The 21441-nt window shown below is 52.2% G+C and overlaps 1 protein-coding gene across 6 annotated transcripts; it reads left to right on the top strand.

The window, feature by feature from the left end:
• Nucleotides 1-2024: 2024 nt before the first annotated feature.
• LOC141113811 (archaemetzincin-2-like) lies at nucleotides 2025-18265 on the top strand. 6 transcript variants are annotated; one of them, XM_073607119.1, is made up of 8 exons: nucleotides 2053-2143; nucleotides 2666-2705; nucleotides 3703-3985; nucleotides 4743-4916; nucleotides 5236-5364; nucleotides 6014-6174; nucleotides 6254-6430; nucleotides 16882-18265. In XM_073607119.1, the coding sequence occupies exons 1-8, from the start codon at nucleotides 2127-2129 to the stop codon at nucleotides 17017-17019; spliced, it is 1119 nt and encodes a 372-aa protein (XP_073463220.1). In that variant the 5' UTR covers nucleotides 2053-2126; the 3' UTR covers nucleotides 17020-18265. The 6 variants fall into 6 exon arrangements, with proteins under 6 accessions (XP_073463219.1, XP_073463220.1, XP_073463223.1 ...); XM_073607118.1 differs by lacking the exon at nucleotides 2666-2705 and having other exon boundaries at nucleotides 2025-2143; XM_073607122.1 differs by lacking the exons at nucleotides 2053-2143; nucleotides 2666-2705 and adding an exon at nucleotides 2165-2184.
• Nucleotides 18266-21441: the final 3176 nt, after the last annotated feature.

Here is a 21441-nt window from a genome sequence, read left to right as displayed (position 1 = left end):
AGGGAGCGATGCTCTGCAGAATATATAAATACAGATCAGTGAGGAGGGGGAGGGGAGGGAGCGATGTTCTGCAGAATATATAAATACAGATCAGTGAGGAGGGGGAGGGGAGGGAGCGATGTTCTGCAGAATATATAAATACAGATCAGTGAGGAGGGGAGGGAGCGATGTTCTGCAGAATATATAAATACAGATCAGTGAGGAGGGGGGGGAGGGAGCGATGTTCTGCAGAATATATAAATACAGATCAGTGAGGAGGGGGAGGGGAGGGAGCGATGTTCTGCAGAATATATAAATACAGATCAGGGGGGAGGGGAGGGAGCGATGTTCTGCAGAATATATAAATACAGATCAGTGAGGAGGGGGAGGGGAGGGAGCGATGCTCTGCAGAATATATAAATACAGATCAGTGAGGGGGAGGGGAGGGAGTGATGTTCTGCAGAATATATAAATACAGATCAGTGAGGAGGGGGAGGGAGCGATGCTCTGCAGAATATATAAATACAGATCAGTGAGGAGGGGGAGGGGAGGGAGCGATGTTCTGCAGAATATATAAATACAGATCAGGGGGGAGGGGAGGGAGCGATGCTCTGCAGAATATATGAATACAGATCAGGGGGGAGGGGAGGGAGCGATGTTCTGCAGAATATATAAATACAGATCAGGGGGGAGGGGAGGGAGCGATGTTCTGCAGAATATATAAATACAGATCAGGGGGGAGGGGAGGGAGCGATGCTCTGCAGAATATATAAATACAGATCAGTGAGGAGGGGAGGGGAGGGAGCGATGTTCTGCAGAATATATAAATACAGATCAGGGGGGAGGGGAGGGAGCGATGCTCTGCAGAATATATAAATACAGATCAGTGAGGAGGGGGAGGGGAGGGAGCGATGTTCTGCAGAATATATAAATACAGATCAGTGAGGAGGGGGAGGGGAGGGAGCGATGTACTGCAGAATATATAAATACAGATCAGTGAGGAGGGGGAGGGGAGGGAGCGATGCTCTGCAGAATATATAAATACAGATCAGTGGGGGAGGGGAGGGGAGGGAGCGATGTTCTGCAGAATATATAAATACAGATCAGTGGGGAGGGGGAGGGGAGGGAGTGATGTTCTGCAGAATATATAAATACAGATCAGTGAGGAGGGGAGGGAGCGATGTTCTGCAGAATATATAAATACAGATCAGTGAGGAGGGGGAGGGGAGGGAGCGATGTTCTGCAGAATATATAAATACAGATCAGTGAGGAGGGGGAGGGGGGGAGCGATGCTCTGCAGAATATATAAATACAGATCAGTGAGGAGGGGGAGGGGAGGGAGCGATGTTCTGCAGATATATAAATACAGATCAGTGAGGAGGGGGGGGGAGGGAGCGATGTTCTGCAGAATATATAAATACAGATCAGTGAGGAGGGGGAGGGGAGGGAGCGATGTCTGCAGAATATATAAATACAGATCAGGGGGGAGGGGAGGGAGCGATGTTCTGCAGAATATATAAATACAGATCAGTGAGGAGGGGGAGGGGAGGGAGCGATGCTCTGCAGAATATATAAATACAGATCAGTGAGGGGGAGGGGAGGGAGTGATGTTCTGCAGAATATATAAATACAGATCAGTGAGGAGGGGGAGGGAGCGATGCTCTGCAGAATATATAAATACAGATCAGTGAGGAGGGGGAGGGGAGGGAGCGATGTTCTGCAGAATATATAAATACAGATCAGGGGGAGGGGGAGGGAGCGATGCTCTGCAGAATATATGAATACAGATCAGGGGGGAGGGGAGGGAGCGATGTTCTGCAGAATATATAAATACAGATCAGGGGGGAGGGGAGGGAGCGATGCTCTGCAGAATATATGAATACAGATCAGGGGGGAGGGGAGGGAGCGATGTTCTGCAGAATATATAAATACAGATCAGGGGGAGGGGAGGAGCGATGTTCTGCAGAATATATAAATACAGATCAGGGGGGAGGGGAGGGAGCGATGCTCTGCAGGAGGTGGGTGTTGGTAGACGCTCCTCGGTCAGGTCATGTGACATTTGATGCGTTGTGCACACGGTGTAGGAAGTTCTCTCTGATTGGCTGATATGGGAATTCCTGACTGTATACAATGTGACAGCTCAGAGCATGACAGAGAACGAGAGGTACGAGGGTCCCAATCATTCCATCTAGTAGGGATCAGGAGGTATGAGGGTCCGATCATTCCATCTAGTAGGGATCAGGAGGTATGAGGGTCCGATCATTCCATCTAGTAGGGATCAGGAGGTACGAGGATCCGATCATTCCATCTAGTAGGGATCAGGAGGTACGAGGATCCGATCATTCCATCTAGTAGGGATCAGGAGGTACGGGGGTCCGATCATTCCATCTAGTAGGGATCAGGAGGTATGAGGGTCCGATCATTCCATCTAGTAGGGATCAGGAGGTACGAGGATCCGATCATTCCATCTAGTAGGGATCAGGAGGTACGGGGGTCCGATCATTCCATCTAGTAGGGATCAGGAGGTACGGGGGTCCGATCATTCCATCTAGTAGGGATCAGGAGGTACGGGGGTCCGATCATTCCATCTAGTAGGGATCAGGAGGTACGAGGGTCCCAATCATTCCATCTAGTAGGGATCAGGAGGTACGGGGGTCCGATCATTCCATCTAGTAGGGATCAGGAGGTACGAGGATCCGATCATTCCATCTAGTAGGGATCAGGAGGTACGGGGGTCCCAATCATTCCATCTAGTAGGGATCAGGAGGTACAGGGTCCGATCATTCCATCTAGTAGGGATCAGGAGGTACGGGGGTCCCGATCATTCCATCTAGTAGGGATCAGGAGGTACGAGGGTCCCAATCATTCCATCTAGTAGGGATCAGGAGGTACGGGGGTCCGATCATTCCATCTAGTAGGGATCAGGAGGTACGAGGGTCCGATCATCCCATCTAGTAGGGATCAGGAGGTACGAGGGTCTGATCATTCCATCTAGTAGGGATCAGGAGGTACGAGGGTCTGATCATTCCATCTAGTAGGGATCAGGAGGTACGAGGGTCTGATCATTCCATCTAGTAGGGATCAGGAGGTACGAGGGTCCGATCATTCCATCTAGTAGGGATCAGGAGGTACGAGGGTCCGATCATTCCATCTAGTAGGGATCAGGAGGTACGAGGGTCCCGATCATTCCATCTAGTAGGGATCAGGAGGTACGAGGGTCCGATCATCCCATCTAGTAGGGATCAGGAGGTACGAGGATCCGATCATTCCATCTAGTAGGGATCAGGAGGTACAGGGTCCGATCATTCCATCTAGTAGGGATCAGGAGGTACAGGGTCCGATCATTCCATCTAGTAGGGATCAGGAGGTACGGGGATCCCGATCATTCCATCTACTAGGGATCAGGAGGTACGAGGGTCCGATCATTCCATCTAGTAGGGATCAGGAGGTATGGGGATCCGATCATTCCATCTAGTAGGGATCAGGAGGTACGAGGATCCGATCATTCCATCTAGTAGGGATCAGGAGGTACGAGGGTCCCAATCATTCCATCTAGTAGGGATCAGGAGGTACGAGGGTCCGATCATTCCATCTAGTAGGGATCAGGAGGTACAGGGTCCCGATCATTCCATCTAGTAGGGATCAGGAGGTACGAGGGTCCGATCATTCCATCTAGTAGGGATCAGGAGGTACGGGGGCTAATCACATGACTTGGTGTCTCAGATGCAGGTGGTCTCGCACTCCTCGGACACTCTTCGGGGGGCTCTGATATCCGGAGACCCCAAATTACAGGATCTTTATGATCGTTTCTCAACCACTGAGAAGAAGCTGCTGAATGAAGCCTTCAACCCGCACAGTGCCCTCTTCAGGCCAATCACCGTCTGCTCCCCTTCTGATTGGATCCCATCGCACCCCGAGCCTGCGGAGACCTTCCAGGAGTTTTATGGGAAGTCTGAGAGGCGGATCCCCTCCCCCCAGAGGAGGACCATCTATGTGCAGACCATCGGTGAGGAGGTCACATGACCCGAGGACCCCTCTAGATGGGGGATTGTCTATAGAATGGTCACATGACCCCATGAAATCCCACCCACCGGACACTTTATTAGGTCCTCCTTGCTAGTAGTGGGTTGGACCCCCTTTGGCCTTCATTCTTGGTGGCATAGATACAACAAGGTGTTGGGAACGTTCCTCAGAGATGTTCCTCCATAGTGACCTGATGACATCACACAGTTGCTGCAGATTTGTCGGCTGCCCATCCATGATGCCGATCTCCCGTTCCACCACATCCCAAAGGTTCTCTATTGGATGAGATGTGGTGAGTGTGGAGGCCATTGGAGGACAGGGACCTCATTGTCCAGTGGTGAGATGATTGGAGCTTTGTGACATGGTGCACCAACCACCATTCCACGTTCAAAGTCACCGAGATCCCTTTTCTTCCCCATTCTGATGCTCGGTGTGAACTGCAGCAAGTCGTCTTCACCACGTCTAGATGACTAAATGCATTGAGTTTCTGCCCTGTGATTGGCCGATTAGTAATTTGTGTTACCAACCAATAGAACAGGTGTACCTAATAAAGTGTCCGGTGGGTGTACATGGAGGACCATAGAGACCTCACCTTGACCTCTGATTGGTGGATGTGTGGGAGGCGGAGCTTCTCATTAATGATGTGAAGATAGAGCCGTCCTCCTGGGAATGCGGCTCGCCTGGCTGTCATGCTGATCCTCTGACTCCCTGAATAACGAGTCTTCCTCTTGGTTTTGTAGGTCAGTTCGGGGACTCGGACCGGCACACTCAGGAATACATCGCCTGGCTGACGGGATACTGCCAGGCCTTCTTCCATGGCCTCCCGGTGAAGGTCCAGGGGCCAATCAGCATCTCGCAGACTGGCTGCCGCTTCCGAGTCAATGACTCCACCCACAATCTACAGATCCACGCTGGTAACACCGATCCCCCCCCCCCCCGAGGGGTCAGTCCATCCAAAGCCATGGCTGTGGGAAGCCCAGCATAAGAAGTTCTGTGTTCCCAGCTCCGCCCACTTTCCCACAATCCTGATGAAGGCGGCTAAATTCCACCAATCACAAAGATGTCATGTGTAATGGCAGCCAATAGTGGAGTTCTGAGCAAGAGAAGACTCCGCCCACAATTATAATATCAGCTTTGTGTGGACTGATCCTTTAAGTCAGTAGATTCCCCTGTGGCACTAGCAGTGCGCACTGTGCGCACACCACACCTACTCAGGCTGTGATTTCTCCTCAGGTGATCTCCTCCGGTACCTGAAGACGATAAAGCCGTCCGACGCGTTTTGTATAGTGGGGGCCACCATGATAGATCTGTACCCCCAAGACTCCTGGAACTTCGTCTTCGGGATGGCGTCACTCACTGAAGGTGGGAGGAGCTCCAAGTGTCTGTTTATTGTCCTGCAGGGTTCCCCCTGAGGGTTGGGGCACACATGGAGGGGACGCGTGTTTCGGAAGGGGGCGGAGTCTTTAGTTGGGGGACACATGAAATGACCTCTCTTGTCTATGTTGGGGACACGTTGTCCGTGTTTTGGCAGGGGGCGGAGTCTTTAGTTGGGGGACACATGAAATTACCTCTCTTGTCTATGTTGGGGACACGTTGTCCGTGTTTCGGCAGGGGGCGGAGTCTTTAGTTGGGGGACACATGAAATGACCTCTCTTGTCTATGTTGGTGACACATTGTCCGTGTTTTGGCAGGGGGCGGAGTCTTTAGTTGGGGGACACATGAAATGACCTCTCTTGTCTATGTTGGTGACACATTGTCCGTGTTTTGGCAGGGGGCGGAGTCTTTAGTTGGGTGACACATGAAATTACCTCTCTTGTCTATGTTGGGGACACGTTGTCCGTGTTTTGGCAGGGGGCGGAGTCTTTAGTTGGGGGACACATGAAATTACCTCTCTTGTCTATGTTGGGGACACATTGTCCGTGTTTCGGCAGGGGGCGGAGTCTTTAGTTGGGTGACACATGAAATGAGCTCTCTTGTCTATGTTGGGGGCACGTTGTCCATGTTTTGGCAGGGGGCGGAGTCTTTAGTTTCGCTCGTTACGATGACGATTTTTACAGCTTCGGCTACAAAGGTCGATTGAAGGGGAAGAGACCAGCGAAGGGGGATTACTCCGTATTTAATGGATATTACACTCCGCCCATCACTAGCGCTCTCCTCCTCCGATCCTGCAAGGTAAGGTCCTCCATGTTTGTACAGCGCTATGGCTTTGTTGCAGTGATTGCCTCCTCCAGGATTGTACTTTGTTTTTCAGACGCTGACACATGAGATCGGTCACATGTTCGGTCTCCTCCATTGCCAGTGGCTGCAGTGTGTGATGCAGGGATCCAATCACCTGGAGGAGTCCGATCGGAGGCCGCTGGACCTCTGCCCCATTTGTCTGCGCAAACTGCACTCCGCCATCAGCTTTCCTATGGTGGAGAGATACAAGGTGAGCTCTCCGCCAACTTTGCACACGTATACCTGTCTATCCTTAGCTGCTTTGCTGAAAAACAAGCCAGTTGTTTACAGAGCTCAGTAGCTCCAGGTGAAATTTACACTCACAGTTGATTGGGTAAGCTGAGTGACTCCACCCCCCCTTCCTCACTTATTACATGGCTTTGTAGGAGGTTCCAGGACATAGTCCACCTTTGTGATCAGTGTGTCATGGATGCAATGTGCAGGTCCTGCGCTGTTTATGGGTGGAGTCCCGTGCTGAATTCAAATAATGACAACAACCTGCAGGAAGAAGCCCCCCACAATTCCGGTAAATGAGGGGGTGGTGTGAGAGGTGGGGGGCTGTGTGCTCCCACGTTTCATGTTACACCCCAAGTCTGGTATCAATGGTGGACTATACCATTCAGTCAGGAAGAGATAATCTGAAAGCAATCAGCTACTGCTCTGCTGTCTCCTTACATCGGTGTCATGGCTCCTCCCTGTAATATTTGTTTATTATCATTTATTTTAATAAATAGTTAAAGCGATATTAAATCTAAAAGTAAACGTTTTATTGCAATTATATTGCGGCTTACTAATTCTTAGATGTGACGGCTGCATTTGTTTTTCTTTCCTTTATTTTCACCAGAGGATCCAGCCAGTAGTTTCTGTTATTTTTGAACAGAACAAGCTGTCCTGCAGATGTAGCAGTTAGGGGGGGTGAGACAAACCCTTCACCACTGACAGGGGTGCTTACAGTCATCAGCTTTTAAATCAATGTAAAACTTTTTTTCCCCCAAAACAGGAACAAAACAAAAGTGTGGTCTGGAGTTTGGCTTCAGGTTGTTGGTGTATCTAAATCTGCTAGTCCATCTAACATCCCCCCCCCCCCCGACTGACAATGCTGCTGTCCACAGGTGGGCCCTGTGCTCCTTCATCCAGAGTGGGGGGCAATACAGGAGGTGTGTTACTGGCCAGATCACCAGGTGAAAACAGAGGAGAAAAAGCCAAAAAAAGAAGAAAACTAACGCAGCCGCCCCATCTGATGATTGGTCAGCTGAGATTTACGGCGGCTGGTTTGGGGTTTAACCACTTCCCGCCAGCGGGGGGCGTACACGGACATCCTCGGGTTTCCATAGTTATCCCGGGATGGGGGGCGCACCTACAGGCATCATCCCGGGATCAATCTTTTCAGCCGGCGATTCTCTTCAAGGCAAAAGTGATTGGAGGGGCTAATTAGCCGCTCGGTCACTTCTGCAGGTGGTAGAAGGGGGTCCCATCCCCCTCTCCCGGGCTCTCTGTTCCCATCATGGAGGCCCCAAATCTCTCCATAAAGGAGGAACAGTCATGTTGTTCATCTCAGGTGATAGCAATAAAGTTAGTACAAAAAAAAGTGTAAAAAAAATAATAATTTTGCAACCACTTGCCACCCGGGCAAATTCTGACATTTCTCTCCTACATGTAAAATTCTTCACTTTTTCTTTTTTTTTTTTGCTAGAAAATTACTCAGAACCCCCCAAACATTATATATGTTTTTTTTTTAGCAGAGACCTTAGAGAATAAAATGGCGGTCGTTGCCACTTTTTATCTCACACGGTATTTGCGCAGCAATTTTTTCATGTTTTAAAAAAAAAAAAAAAAAAAAAAAAACAGGAAAGTTAGCCCAATGGTTTTACATAATGTGAAGGATGAAGTTACGTCGAGTAAATAGATACGCTTTAAAATTGCGCAGGCTCGTGGAGTGGCGCCAAACTTCGGTACTTGAAAATCCCCACAGGCGACCCTTTAAATTTTTTTTTTTTACTGGTTACAGGGCTAGAATTATCGCTCTCACTCGAACGATCGCGGTGACACCTCACATGTGTGGTTTGTACACCGTTTACATATGTGGGCGGGACTTACGTATGCGTTCGCTTATTTTTCTAATTTTGACACTTTTTTGATCACTTTTCTTCCTATTAGAAGGAATGTAAACCTCCCCTGTAATAGGGAATGACAGGTCCTCTTCACAGTGAGGTCTCTAAGTCTTCACATCTCTCCTCTGGGAAGCCTGAAATAAAAAAGTTCTCAGCTTCCCAGCCGAGGCGCCATTTTTTCAAATGCAGAGGCCGGGGTGTGACGTCATAACGCCCGGCCTCCGAACGACCATAGAGACTCCAGGGACCATCTGGTCCACCAGAAATCTCTATGGTCTACATCCGGGGCCGGCGGTTCCCTTCTCTGGTTCACCGATGGCACGGGGGAGTCAGTAGAAGCACCGGAGGGCGTTGGGACGGAGGGGGTGGGGGGAGGGGGAATATCTCCATAACCTGCACTGTTTAGGAGATAATCACCATTTACGCTTCCCGCCAGCATCATCAATGCACACTATAGAAAGGAAACGATCGTACCCTTTCTATAGGGCCCGTGCCGTCACCATCAGCACCCGCCCACATGACGTCACGCGACTCCGGCCAGTCACAGAGCCCGGAGTCCACAGCCCGGGATGGAAGAGGGGTGAAGATGGACGCGATTAGAGGGAGGGGACAGCGGTGACATCGCGGGCAGGTAAGTGTCACATAATGGGCTAGTATGAGATGTGATGCAATGCGATGCATACTAGCCCATTATGCTTCTTTTTTTTTTTTGCAGGGGAACAAATAGGAAGTAAAACCCGTCAGAGTTTACTTCTTCTTTAAAGCGTCTCCTATGGAGATTTTTAAGTACCGCAGTTTGCCGCCGTTCCACAAGTGGGCGCAATTTTAAAACATGACATGTTAGATTTCTATTTACTCGGCGTAACATCATCTTTTATATTATACAAAACAATTGGGCCAACTTTACTGGTTTTTTTTGTTTGTTTTTTTAATTCATGAAAGTGTTTCTTTTCCCCCCAAAAAAATTGCGTTTGGCGCAAATGCCGTGTGACATAAAATATTGCAACACCCACCATTTTATTCCCTAGGGTCTCTGCTAAACTATATATATATATATATATAATGTTTGGGGGTTCTAAGTAATTGTCAGAATCGGCCTGGGTGGTCGGGGGATAATACCGCCTTAAATAACAGAATATAGAACCTGAATTTACGACTCAAAACCATAAGAGTTCCCCTTTAAGTGACGGGAGAAGTCGGCCTACCTTCATCCTGGAGATGGTCCTCGGCTCCCGGCTGCTGGAGGAGTCGCGGTGACCGCCAGCGTTCTCCTGAGGGGGGTTCCCGGGTCACAGAACGGAATCATGGGAGGAGAGACTGCAGTCCCACCCAGAAGCTCCTGACTTGTAGATTCACAGATGAACAAAGAGCTTGGCTCAGCCTGATGGACGTTTCCCAGCCTACAGGTGGCCCATTCTGTCATTGGATCGATCGCAGCAGCTGTTTAGTAGAGGGTGCTGATTGAACTTTTTTTTTTTTTGAAAAGCCAGTGGAGTGCAAAACACACCCAAAAACTTCCAGCCGGTGCCAAAAAAAAAGTGCACACATATAAAGAGTGACACACAAAAACGTGCAACGGGTGTTACACTGATCCTCCACTAGGGAAGGACCTGACCCTGAACCCCCCGGGGCGATAGGCTCCAGACAGGGACTGAGGTACTTCACTTGGCCGAAACCAGACGGACCCCCGTTCTCTGGAAGCTCTTCCGAAACAGAACCACCCAAGTACTAGGTGGGACTCCCCCGAAGGGAGACCCCATGAGAAAGAGCGAACCAAGCCAGAAGGCCTTTGTCCACCCCCTCCCAAGACTTTCATTGTAGGCCCGAGGACCCACACCCTACTCATCACACTGTGACAACATCAACCAAAAGTACAAAAATAGTGCCAAACACAGAGATAAATAAAAAGAAAGTGGGGAGAAGGAAGGTGGGAGAGTGAAAAGTGACCATTGTGTAATAGAATGACCGGCCCTCCGGCCAGGAATAAAAATTTCCCTTGTTCCTAGCCAAAAGGCTCAGCCCCAGAGGCAGGTGCGAAAAACGTGTGTTGTGGTGAAGTGACCATGGTGCCATAAATCACGTGCCGAAACACTGTGACTGTACGGCACCCCTGAACTGACAATTCAGGGGCACATTCACCACTGGCCTTTCATGGAACCCCGACCCCCAACCCAGACCACAGCAGCCCCCACCCCAGCCAGGAAGGCCTGAAGTTCTGGAAGCTTGATGAGAGCCCATTACCATCAGACCTCACCGTCGTTCCATCCCTCCTACCTAATTACATTCGGGAAATACTAACCACTCTCCCCCCCCCGAAGGAGGAGTAAGTGTACTCTCCCAAAAAACTGACCGGAGCTAGAGCTACCCCAATCTAGACCAGAAGGCCAGGGACCCGACCCTCTGGCCAGACCCAATGGTTCTCCATCCCCATCAGAAGTCTTCCCTTTCGGCTATGAACCGCTCCAGGTTACCTTTACACCAGCGGGTTTTGCATAGCCTCCGCCATCCCTGATACCACCTCGCCGTAGATCAGGGACAGAAGCAAGCGCCACCTCCTGGAGACTGATAAGAACAGATTCTACACTTGATCTTAACCAGGAGGCCGAGAAGCGTCTTCGCACTGATTTGAAGGAGTGCCATAGAAATCAATGGGCTGCGACTTGTCATGCAACTTTATGTGTACAAAGCCGCATGACAAGTCACACTAGTGGAAACTCAGCCTAAAACGTCATCCAGCGGCTCGGATTACTTTGATTTTGCAGAAAATCGCCGGCCCTAAAGAACGATATCTCCATCATTGCTGCAGCGATAGCCGAGATATCGCCCTTCCCGTCCAGGGGGCGTGTATAAATGTACGGCGGACAGGAAGTGGTTAATCCCGCCCCTTCTCCATCATTAACCATTTCCCGCCCGCCCTATAACAGATTGACGTCCAGGAAGTGGTTCTGTTATCCTGACTGGGCGTCATATGATGTCCAGCAGGATAACGGGGGGGGGGCGAGCAGCGTGGCGATCAGTCTGACACGCCACATCTCCGATCGTGATAAGAAGCCTCTGATAGAGACTTAATACCACATGATCAGCTGTGACCAATCACAGCTGATCATCACGTGAACCAGGAAGTGCCGGTAAACAACATTCCTTGGTTCGCACTGACAGGGAGAGCCAATCGGTGGCTTTCCCTGTCAGAGGGGGGGTCTGTGCTGATAATCAACACATTGATTATCAGCACAGCCCCCATCAAATGTACCCATAAGCTGCCAATTGGTGCCCAGTCAGTGCCCCATCATAACCCCCTGCCAGTGCCCAATAAAGTGCCAATCAGTGCCCAGCAACACCTGTCAGTACCTGCCCAATCAGTGCTGCCCATCAGTGCCATCTATTAGTGTCCATCAGTGCATATCAATTCTACTTATCAGTGCCACCTTATCAGTGCCCATCAGTGCCACCTATCAGTGCCACCTATCAGTGCCCATTGGTGCCCCCTATCAGTGCCTGTCAGTGCCAACTCATCAGTACCCGTCAGTGAAGGAGAAAACAAAATTTTATAACAGAAACTAAGAAAAACTGTATTGGGGGGGCAGGAAGGTGGGGAAGTGCCCGGTATTGGAGGGGGGGAGCAGGAAGGTGGGGAAGTGCCGGTATTGGGGGGGCAGGAAGGGGGGGAAAGTGCCCGGTATTGGGGGGGGGAGCAGGAAGGTGGGGAAGTGCCCGGTATTGGGGGGGCAGGAAGGTGGGGAAGTGCCCGGTATTGGGTGGGCAGGAAGGTGGGGAAGTGCCCGGTATTGGGGGGGCAGGAAGGGGGGAAAGTGCCCGGTATTGGGGGGGCAGGAAGGGGGGAAAGTGCCCGGTATTGGGGGGGCAGGAAGGTGGGGAAGTGCCCGGTATTGGGGGGGCAGGAAGGTGGGGAAGTGCCCGGTATTGGGGGGGCAGGAAGGTGGGGAAGTGCCAGTATTGGGGGGGCAGGAAGGGGGGAAAGTGCCTGGTATTGGGGGGGCAGGAAGGGGGGAAAGTGCCCGGTATTGGGGGGGGGGAGCAGGAAGGCAGGGAAGTGCCCGGTATTGGGGGGGCAGGAAGGCGGGGAAGTGCCGGTATTGAGGGGGCAGGAAGGGGGGAAAGTGCCTGGTATTGGGGGGGCAGGAAGGGAGGGAAGTGCCAGTATTGGGGGGGGCAGGAAGGGAGGAAGGTGCCAGTATTGGGGGGGCAGGAAGGGGGGGAAGTGCTCGGTATTGGGGGGGGCAGGAAGGGGGGGGAAGTGCCCGGTATTGGGGGGGCAGGAAGTGAGGGAAGTGCCAGTATTGGGGGGGCAGGAAGGGAGGGAAGTGCTCGGTATTGGGAGGGCAGGAAGGGAGGGAAGTGCCAGTATTGGGGGGGCAGGAAGGGAGGGAAGTGCTCGGTATTGGGGGGGCAGGAAGGGGGGGAAATGCCCGGTATTGGGGGGGGCAGGAAGGGGGAGAAGTGCCCGGTATTGGGGGGGCAGGAAGGGGGGGAAATGCCTGGTATTGGGGGGGGCAGGAAGGGGGGGGAAGTGCCCGGTATTGGGGGGGCAGGAAGGGGGGAAGTGCTCGGTATTGGGGGGGCAGGAAGGGGGGAAGTGCCGGTATTGGGGGGGCAGGAAGGTGGGGAAGTGCCGGTATTGGGGGGGAAGGAAGGGGGGAAGTGCCCGGTATTGGGGGGGCAGGAAGGTGGGGAAGTGCCCGGTATTGGGGGGGCAGGAAGGGAGGGAAGTGCCAGTATTGGGGGGGCAGGAAGGGGGGAAGTGCTTGGTATTGGGGGGGCAGGAAGGGAGGGAAGTGCCAGTATTGGGGGGGGAGAAAGGGGGGAAGTGCCCAGTATTGGGGGGCAGGAAGGGGGGGAAGTGCCCGGTATTGGGGGGCAGGAAGGTGGGGAAGTGCCCGGTATTGGGGGGGCAGGAAGGGGGGAAAGTGCCCGGTATTGGGGGGGCAGGAAGGGGGGAAAGTGCCCGGTATTGGGGGGGCAGGAAGGTGGGGAAGTGCCCGGTATTGGGGGGGCAGGAAGGTGGGGAAGTGCCCGGTATTGGGGGGGCAGGAAGGTGGGGAAGTGCCAGTATTGGGGGGGCAGGAAGGGGGGAAAGTGCCTGGTATTGGGGGGGCAGGAAGGGGGGAAAGTGCCCGGTATTGGGGGGGGGAGCAGGAAGGCAGGGAAGTGCCCGGTATTGGGGGGGCAGGAAGGTGGGGAAGTGCCGGTATTGAGGGGGCAGGAAGGGGAGAAAGTGCCTGGTATTGGGGGGGCAGGAAGGGAGGGAAGTGCCAGTATTGGGGGGGGCAGGAAGGGAGGGAAGTGCCAGTATTGGGGGGGCAGGAAGGGGGGGAAGTGCTCGGTATTGGGGGGGGCAGGAAGGGGGGAAGTGCCCGGTATTGGGGGGGCAGGAAGGGAGGGAAGTGCCAGTATTGGGGGGGCAGGAAGGGAGGGAAGTGCTCGGTATTGGGGGGGCAGGAAGGGAGGGAAGTGCCAGTATTGGGGGGGCAGGAAGGGAGGGAAGTGCTCGGTATTGGGGGGGCAGGAAGGGGGGGAAATGCCCGGTATTGGGGGGGGCAGGAAGGGGGAGAAGTGCCCGGTATTGGGGGGGCAGGAAGGGGGGGAAATGCCCGGTATTGGGGGGGCAGGAAGGGGGGGGAAGTGCCGGTATTGGGGGGGCAGGAAGGTGGGGAAGTGCCGGTATTGGGGGGGAAGGAAGGGGGAAGTGCCCGGTATTGGGGGGGCAGGAAGGTGGGGAAGTGCCCGGTATTGGGGGGGGCAGGAAGGGAGGGAAGTGCCAGTATTGGGGGGGCAGGAAGGGGGGAAGTGCTTGGTATTGGGGGGGCAGGAAGGGAGGGAAGTGCCAGTATTGGGGGGGCAGGAAGGGAGGGAAGTGCTCGGTATTGGGGGGGCAGGAAGGGAGGGAAGTGCCAGTATTGGGGGGGCAGGAAGGGAGGGAAGTGCTCGGTATTGGGGAGGCAGGAAGGGGGGGAAATGCCCGGTATTGGGGGGGGCAGGAAGGGGGAGAAGTGCCCGGTATTGGGGGGGCAGGAAGGGGGGGAAATGCCCGGTATTGGGGGGCAGGAAGGGGGGGGAAGTGCCCGGTATTGGGGGGGCAGGAAGGGGGGAAGTGCCGGTATTGGGGGGGCAGGAAGGTGGGGAAGTGCCGGTATTGGGGGGGAAGGAAGGGGGGAAGTGCCCGGTATTGGGGGGGCAGGAAGGTGGGGAAGTGCCCGGTATTGGGGGGGGCAGGAAGGGAGGGAAGTGCCAGTATTGGGGGGGCAGGAAGGGGGGAAGTGCTTGGTATTGGGGGGGCAGGAAGGGAGGGAAGTGCCAGTATTGGGGGGGCAGGAAGGGGGGAAGTGCCCAGTATTGGGGGGCAGGAAGGGGGGGAAATGCCCGGTATTGGGGGGGCAGGAAGAGGGGGAAGTGCCAGTATTGGGGGGGGGGCAGGAAGGGGGGAAGTGCTGGTATTGAAGTGGTTAATAATAAATGAACTAGTATAAATTTATACAATAATTCTTAATTCTAATATTGTATACAAATGACTAAGAATAAGCTCTGCACATTTGTATGTGAAGCAGAATATGGAAATATGGGACAGCAAAGATGTCAATGTTAGAATAATACAGTTCATACCTCGCATGCTTCTCCGATATTAGGGGGGCAGGAAGGGGGGGAAGTGCCGGTATTGGGGGGGCAGGAAGGGGGAGAGTGCCGGTATTGGGGAGGGGCAGGAAGGGGGAGAGTGCCGGTATTGGGGAGGGGTAGGAAGGGGGGGGAAGTGCCTGGTATTGGGGGGGCAGGAAGGGTGGGGAAGTGCCCGGTATTGGGGGGGCAGGAAGGTGGGGAAGTGCCCGGTATTGGGGGGGCAGGAAGGGAGGGAAGTGCCAGTATTGGGGGGGCAGGAAGGGGGGAAGTGCCAGTATTGGGGGGGGCAGGAAGGGGGGAAGTGCTCGGTATTGGGGGGGCAGGAAGGGGGGGAAGTGCCCGGTATTGGGGGGGCAGGAAGGGGGGGAAGTGCCCGGTATTGGGGGGGCAGGAAGGGGGGGAAGTGCCCGGTATTGGGGGGCAGGAAGGGGGGAAGTGCCCGGTATTGGGGGGGGCAGGAGGGGGGGGAAGTGCCCGGTATTGGGGGGGGCAGGATGGGGGGGAAGTGCCCGGTATTGGGGGGGCAGGAAGGGGGGAAGTGCCCGGTATTGGGGGGGGGCAGGAAGAGGGGGAAGTGCCAGTATTGGGGGCGGGCAGGAAGGGGGGAAATGCCGGTATTGGGGGGGCAGGAAGGTGGGGAAGTGCCCAGTATTGGGGGGGCAGGAAGGGGGGGAAGTGCCCGGTATTGGGGGGGCAGGAAGAGGGGGAAGTGCCAGTATTGGGGGGGGGCAGGAAGGGGGGAAGTGCTGGTATTGAAGTGGTTAATAATAAATGAACTAGTATAAATTTATACAATAATTCTTAATTCTAATATTGTATACAAATGACTAAGAATAAGCTCTGCACATTTGTATGTGAAGCAGAATATGGAAATATGGGACAGCAAAGATGTCAATGTTAGAATAATACAGTTCATACCTCGCATGCTTCTCCGATATTAGGGGGGCAGGAAGGGGGGGAAGTGCCGGTATTGGGGGGGCAGGAAGGGGGAGAGTGCCGGTATTGGGGAGGGGCAGGAAGGGGGAGAGTGCCGGTATTGGGGAGGGGTAGGAAGGGGGGGGAAGTGCCTGGTATTGGGGGGGCAGGAAGGGTGGGGAAGTGCCCGGTATTGGGGGGGCAGGAAGGTGGGGAAGTGCCCGGTATTGGGGGGGCAGGAAGGGAGGGAAGTGCCAGTATTGGGGGGGCAGGAAGGGGGGAAGTGCCAGTATTGGGGGGGGCAGGAAGGGGGGAAGTGCTCGGTATTGGGGGGGCAGGAAGGGGGGGAAGTGCCCGGTATTGGGGGGGCAGGAAGGGGGGGAAGTGCCCGGTATTGGGGGGGCAGGAAGGGGGGGAAGTGCCCGGTATTGGGGGGCAGGAAGGGGGGAAGTGCCCGGTATTGGGGGGGGCAGGAGGGGGGGGAAGTGCCCGGTATTGGGGGGGGCAGGATGGGGGGGAAGTGCCCGGTATTGGGGGGGCAGGAAGGGGGGAAGTGCCCGGTATTGGGGGGGGGCAGGAAGAGGGGGAAGTGCCAGTATTGGGGGCGGGCAGGAAGGGGGGAAATGCCGGTATTGGGGGGGCAGGAAGGTGGGGAAGTGCCCAGTATTGGGGGGGCAGGAAGGGGGGGAAGTGCCCGGTATTGGGGGGGCAGGAAGAGGGGGAAGTGCCAGTATTGGGGGGGGGCAGGAAGGGGGGAAGTGCTGGTATTGAAGTGGTTAATAATAAATGAACTAGTATAAATTTATACAATAATTCCTAATTCTAATATTGTATACAAATGACTAAGAATAAGCTCTGCACATTTGTATGTGAAGCAGAATATGGAAATATGGGACAGCAAAGATGTCAATGTTAGAATAATACAGTTCATTCCCCGCATGCTTCTCTGACAATCCGCTGAATGCCCCTCCCCCGTCATCTAACCCCCTGTAATGTGTGTGTCTAGGCTCTGCTCCGCTGGATGGAAGACGATGGAAGGGAATCGGATTCGGAAGCTTCCAGGAAAAAGGAAATCTTAAAGCCGTTGGAGAGTTTCCAGGAGCACAGAGAGTGGATCAGAACGTGTCTGGACATCTTATTATAAAGCCTGGAGTGGTCAGCCATGGACACCACCAACCTCCGGCTCACAAAGTCTGACTCCGCCCAGGACATGGAGGTGGGAGTGGTCAGCCATGGACACCACCAACCTCCGGCTCACAAAGTCTGACTCCGCCCAGGACATGGAGGTGGGAGTGGTCAGCCATGGACACCACCAACCTCCGGGTCACAATGTCTGACTCCGCCCAGGACATGGAGGTGGGAGTGGTCAGCCATGGACACCACCAACTTCCGGCTCACAAAGTCTGACTCCGCCCAGGACATGGAGGTGGGAGTGGTCAGCCATGGACACCACCAACCTTCGTCTCACAATGTCTGACTCCGCCCAGGACATGAAACTGGGAGTGGTCAGCCATGGACATCACCAACCTCCGACTCACAATGTCTGACTCCGCCCAGGACATGGAGGTGGGAGCGGTCAGCCATGGACACCACCAACCTTCGTCTCACAATGTCTGACTCCGCCCAGGACATGGAGGTGGGAGTGGTCAGCCATGGACACCACCAACCTCCGGGTCACAATGTCTGACTCCGCCCAGGACATGGAGGTGGGAGTGGTCAGCCATGGACACCACCAACTTCCGGCTCACAAAGTCTGACTCCGCCCAGGACATGGAGGTGGGAGTGGTCAGCCATGGACACCACCAACCTTCGTCTCACAATGTCTGACTCCGCCCAGGACATGAAACTGGGAGTGGTCAGCCATGGACACCACCAACCTTCGTCTCACAATGTCTGACTCCGCCCAGGACATGGAGGTGGGAGTGGTCAGCCATGGACACCACCAACCTCCCGGTCACAATGTCTGACTCCGCCCAGGACATGGAGGTGGGAGTGGTCAGCCATGGACACCACCAACCTCCCGGTCACAATGTCTGGGGGGGGTAGATCTGGTTAAGGGAAGAAATCGTCACTTCAGGGTAATAAGAGGGAAGTTTGGCTCACAGAATCCTCGTACATTATTTTTAAAAAAAAGTAAAAGAAATTATTTTTGTCTTTTTTTTCTGTTTTGTTTTGGTTTGGTGGGATTGAGATGCGCAGAGAAGCCTCCGAATTTTTTTTTGCTGGAATGTTTGAAGGAGAGTATGAATTGAACAAATTGGGTTCATTGGGGGAGGGGGGGGGTGTAAGTAGAATTTGTTTTTCTTTTTTCCTCTTTTTTCTTTTCGAGGGGGAGGAGTTAGCTGATATGGATAAGGATGTATCTATTTTGATAAATACATAAATATGAAGATTTGTGATATGAAGTTTGTTTTAATGGATATGTTGAAAATTAATAAAATTTAATAATAAGGCACAAAGTCTGACTCCACCCAGGACATGAAACTGGGAGTGGTCAGCCTTGGGACACCAACCTCCGGGTCACAATGTCTGACTCCGCCCAGGGACATGAAACTGGGAGTGGTCACCCTTGGGACACCAACCTCCGGGTCACAATGTCTGACTCCGCCCAGGACACGGACCTGGGAGTGGTCAGCCTTGGACACCACCAAGCTCTTCCTTTACAACGTCTGACTCCGCCCAGGACATGGAGCTGGGAGGGGTCAGCACTGCGGTCAGGTTATTATCACTGTCTGGGGCCTCCTCTGGGAGATTTTCCCTCACTTCCTGTCCCAGTGGAAATGTTGTCACCCACAGAGGAAGTGATATATAAACCCCAACAGGGACACAGCGATAAGAAGCTGATGGGGGTTGTAGTCTTCCCCTACTCTACCACAAATTGTAGCAAAATGAATAAAATGAGTCGGTGCCACAGATGTGTAACGTCATTCTGAGCTTCAGAACAATTTGTTGCTCTAGAGATAAATAATTGGAGACTTGAAGGATGAAGAATATAAAATGATTCATTTATTTAGTTATGTTTTTAACATGAAACATTTTTAAATTATATCAACTGGTAACATGATCACACGTGTTCGTTCTATCAGAGCAGTGTAAAGATGTGGATTCCTGACATGTTTCGCCCAATTAGGGCTTCTTCAGGGGAAGAGCGGGATAACCGGCTAATATTCTGAAACCTTCTAAAAAAAAAATGTCACATGACAACAACGTCACCGGCGGTCACCAAAGGGGTGTGAGAATCCAATATTAAATTGTGACCGCGCTACCGAACATAGAAAAGTGCAGTCTGCCCATTTTTTTTTCTTTTTTTGTTATTTGTTTACTTTATTGTCTGATTATAGATCTATGTGTATCCCAAGCATGTCTGAAGCCATTTACTGCTGACTGTCTGACTACCTCTGCTGGAAGTTTATTCCAATCATCAACCACCAAAGGGGCTGAGCAACAGAAATAAATAAATAAATAAATCGCATCAATATTGTCATAAACAAAATAAATCGCATACAAAAGTCCAAATCCTTTTTCTTCACCATAAAAGTATAAATATATTCTGCAAAAAACGGGAATTGAAAAAAAAAAAAGGAAAGGCCGAGCGTCCATCACCTGGTACAAGAGAAATGTCTCCCCTCCCCAAATGATCAATCATCTTTCTGGGAAGTTTCCGTATACACAATACAATCCTCAGCAGATCCGATCGCATCAATAAGGCTCCATTTCCACTTCTGCGACTTGCCATGCAACTTTGGACACATAAAGTCGCATGACAAGTCACATCCCATAGATTTCAATGGCACCCGTTTACAGATATGCGACTTAAAGTTGCTGCGACTTTGAAAAGGTTCCTGCGCTACTTTGATGCGACTTTTGATGCAACTTTGGATCCAGAGGCTGTAAAGTTGGATCAAAGCTGCACTCAAAGCCGCACCCTAAATCACACGACTTTGTGGTCGCAATAGTAGAAAACGTAGCCCAAGTCATTCCTTCAACCATTACACTCCATTCACACTTCTACTACTCTAAAGTCGCACAAATTTGATGAATCTCTAAGGCTCCATTCAGACTTGTACAACTCCAAACTTACACCGTTTTTGGAATGCAACTTTGATACAACTCTGACCCAAATTTGGATGGGTGCGACTTGAATGCGACTTTTGGCTTTGACCGGTGATAATGGACATCTGTTGCACACAAGTTGCATTGTAGAGCATTCAGGTACGACTTTCCTGCAAATTCTGAGGGTTAACATTGAAGTCTATGGCCCTCAAGTTACATGGAAGTCGGACCAAAGTAATGCATGAACTACTTTGAAGTCGCTGCAACTTTAAGTCGCCCATATACGAAAGGTTATCATTGTCCTGCAAATTTAATGGCCAAAGTTGCATGACAAGTCGCACAAGTGTGAATGGAGCCTAACGCAACTTTGGATAGGTGCGACTTGGATGCGACTTTGGCTTGGCCCCGTGATAACGGACATATGTTGCACAACTCTCACATGTGTAAAATTCAGGTGCGACTTTCAAGCAACTTTTTGAGGGTTTAAATTGCCGTCTACGGTACTCAAGTAGCATCAAAGTCGGACCAAAGTATCACATGAACTACTTTAAAGTCGCTGCGACTTTAGGTCGCACATATAGGCTAGGTTTCCACTACTGCGACCTGAAAGTCGCGCGATTGTGCCCCAAATTCTGATGCAACTTGAAACCATGCCTGTGTATTCTTGAGGTCTATGGACCTCAATTCGCATCAAAGTGGGACCCAAAGTAGTGCAGGGACTACTTTGAAGTTGCACAGATATGAACGGTAATCGTTGGAAATCATGGAGTACAACTGGTCATGCGACTTTTTAGTCCCAAGTTGCACTGGTGAAAACCGAGCCATACGAATAGTTTTCTTTGGAAAACATGGGGTGCAACTTGTCATACAACTCTGATGTGCAAAGTCACATGACAAGTTGCACAAGTGTGAATGGAGACTTTGGATGGGTGCGACTTGGATGTGGATCACCGATGTCGGGTAATCAGTCCCAGGAAACTAGCGAGAATCTTGTACAGACGGATCTTTCACAGATGAGACTGATGTGCGTCACACAAGAAAACAAATAGATGTTTGATGTCCTCCCGGTGTAGATAAGATATTCACACCGACATGCAAAGTGTAAATCCACCATATAAAGTATATATATATATACACACACACACAAGATGTATATAGCAGCGTACACAACCTGACTCGCTTGTGACGAATACCCAGCCAGGACCTTTATCTCCAGGGATGGCGGATCTAACCAGAAACAGCCTCCAAACACCCCTATCAAGCAGGTAGTCTTATCCTTTCCGGGGGGGTCCAAGGATGCAGAGTCCTCGATCAATTCCTGTATTCATAGCAACCCAAAACAAAGGAAAGGCTTGCCATATTGTAAACCAGACTAGTATTTAATAGCTGGCCGGCTACCATACAAACGGCCTCTCCCTCCGGTGACGTCAGCACGTCGCTCCCCGGACGTGTTTCGTCGTGCCCCTGGACGACGTCAGACTTGTGACGAGACACCCAATCAAGTATGCACCCA

The sequence above is a fragment of the Aquarana catesbeiana genome, linkage group LG12 (genome assembly GCF_042186555.1).
Source record: "Aquarana catesbeiana isolate 2022-GZ linkage group LG12, ASM4218655v1, whole genome shotgun sequence".
In the NCBI taxonomy this organism is placed as follows: Eukaryota; Metazoa; Chordata; class Amphibia; order Anura; family Ranidae; genus Aquarana; species Aquarana catesbeiana.
This window is presented reverse-complemented; position numbering and strand designations above follow the sequence as displayed.

Excerpts from the sequence above, each read along its gene's own strand:
- LOC141113811 (XM_073607117.1), top strand. The coding sequence starts at position 3,430 with ATGGGGATCCGATCATTCCATCTAGTAGGGATCAGGAGGTACGAGGAT. Across the intron at positions 5,365-6,013 it reads GATGGCGTCACTCACTGAAG|GGGGCGGAGTCTTTAGTTTC; the intron begins GTGGGAGGAGCT and ends ATGTTTTGGCAG. Across the intron at positions 6,431-16,881 it reads CTATGGTGGAGAGATACAAG|GCTCTGCTCCGCTGGATGGA; the intron begins GTGAGCTCTCCG and ends GTGTGTGTCTAG.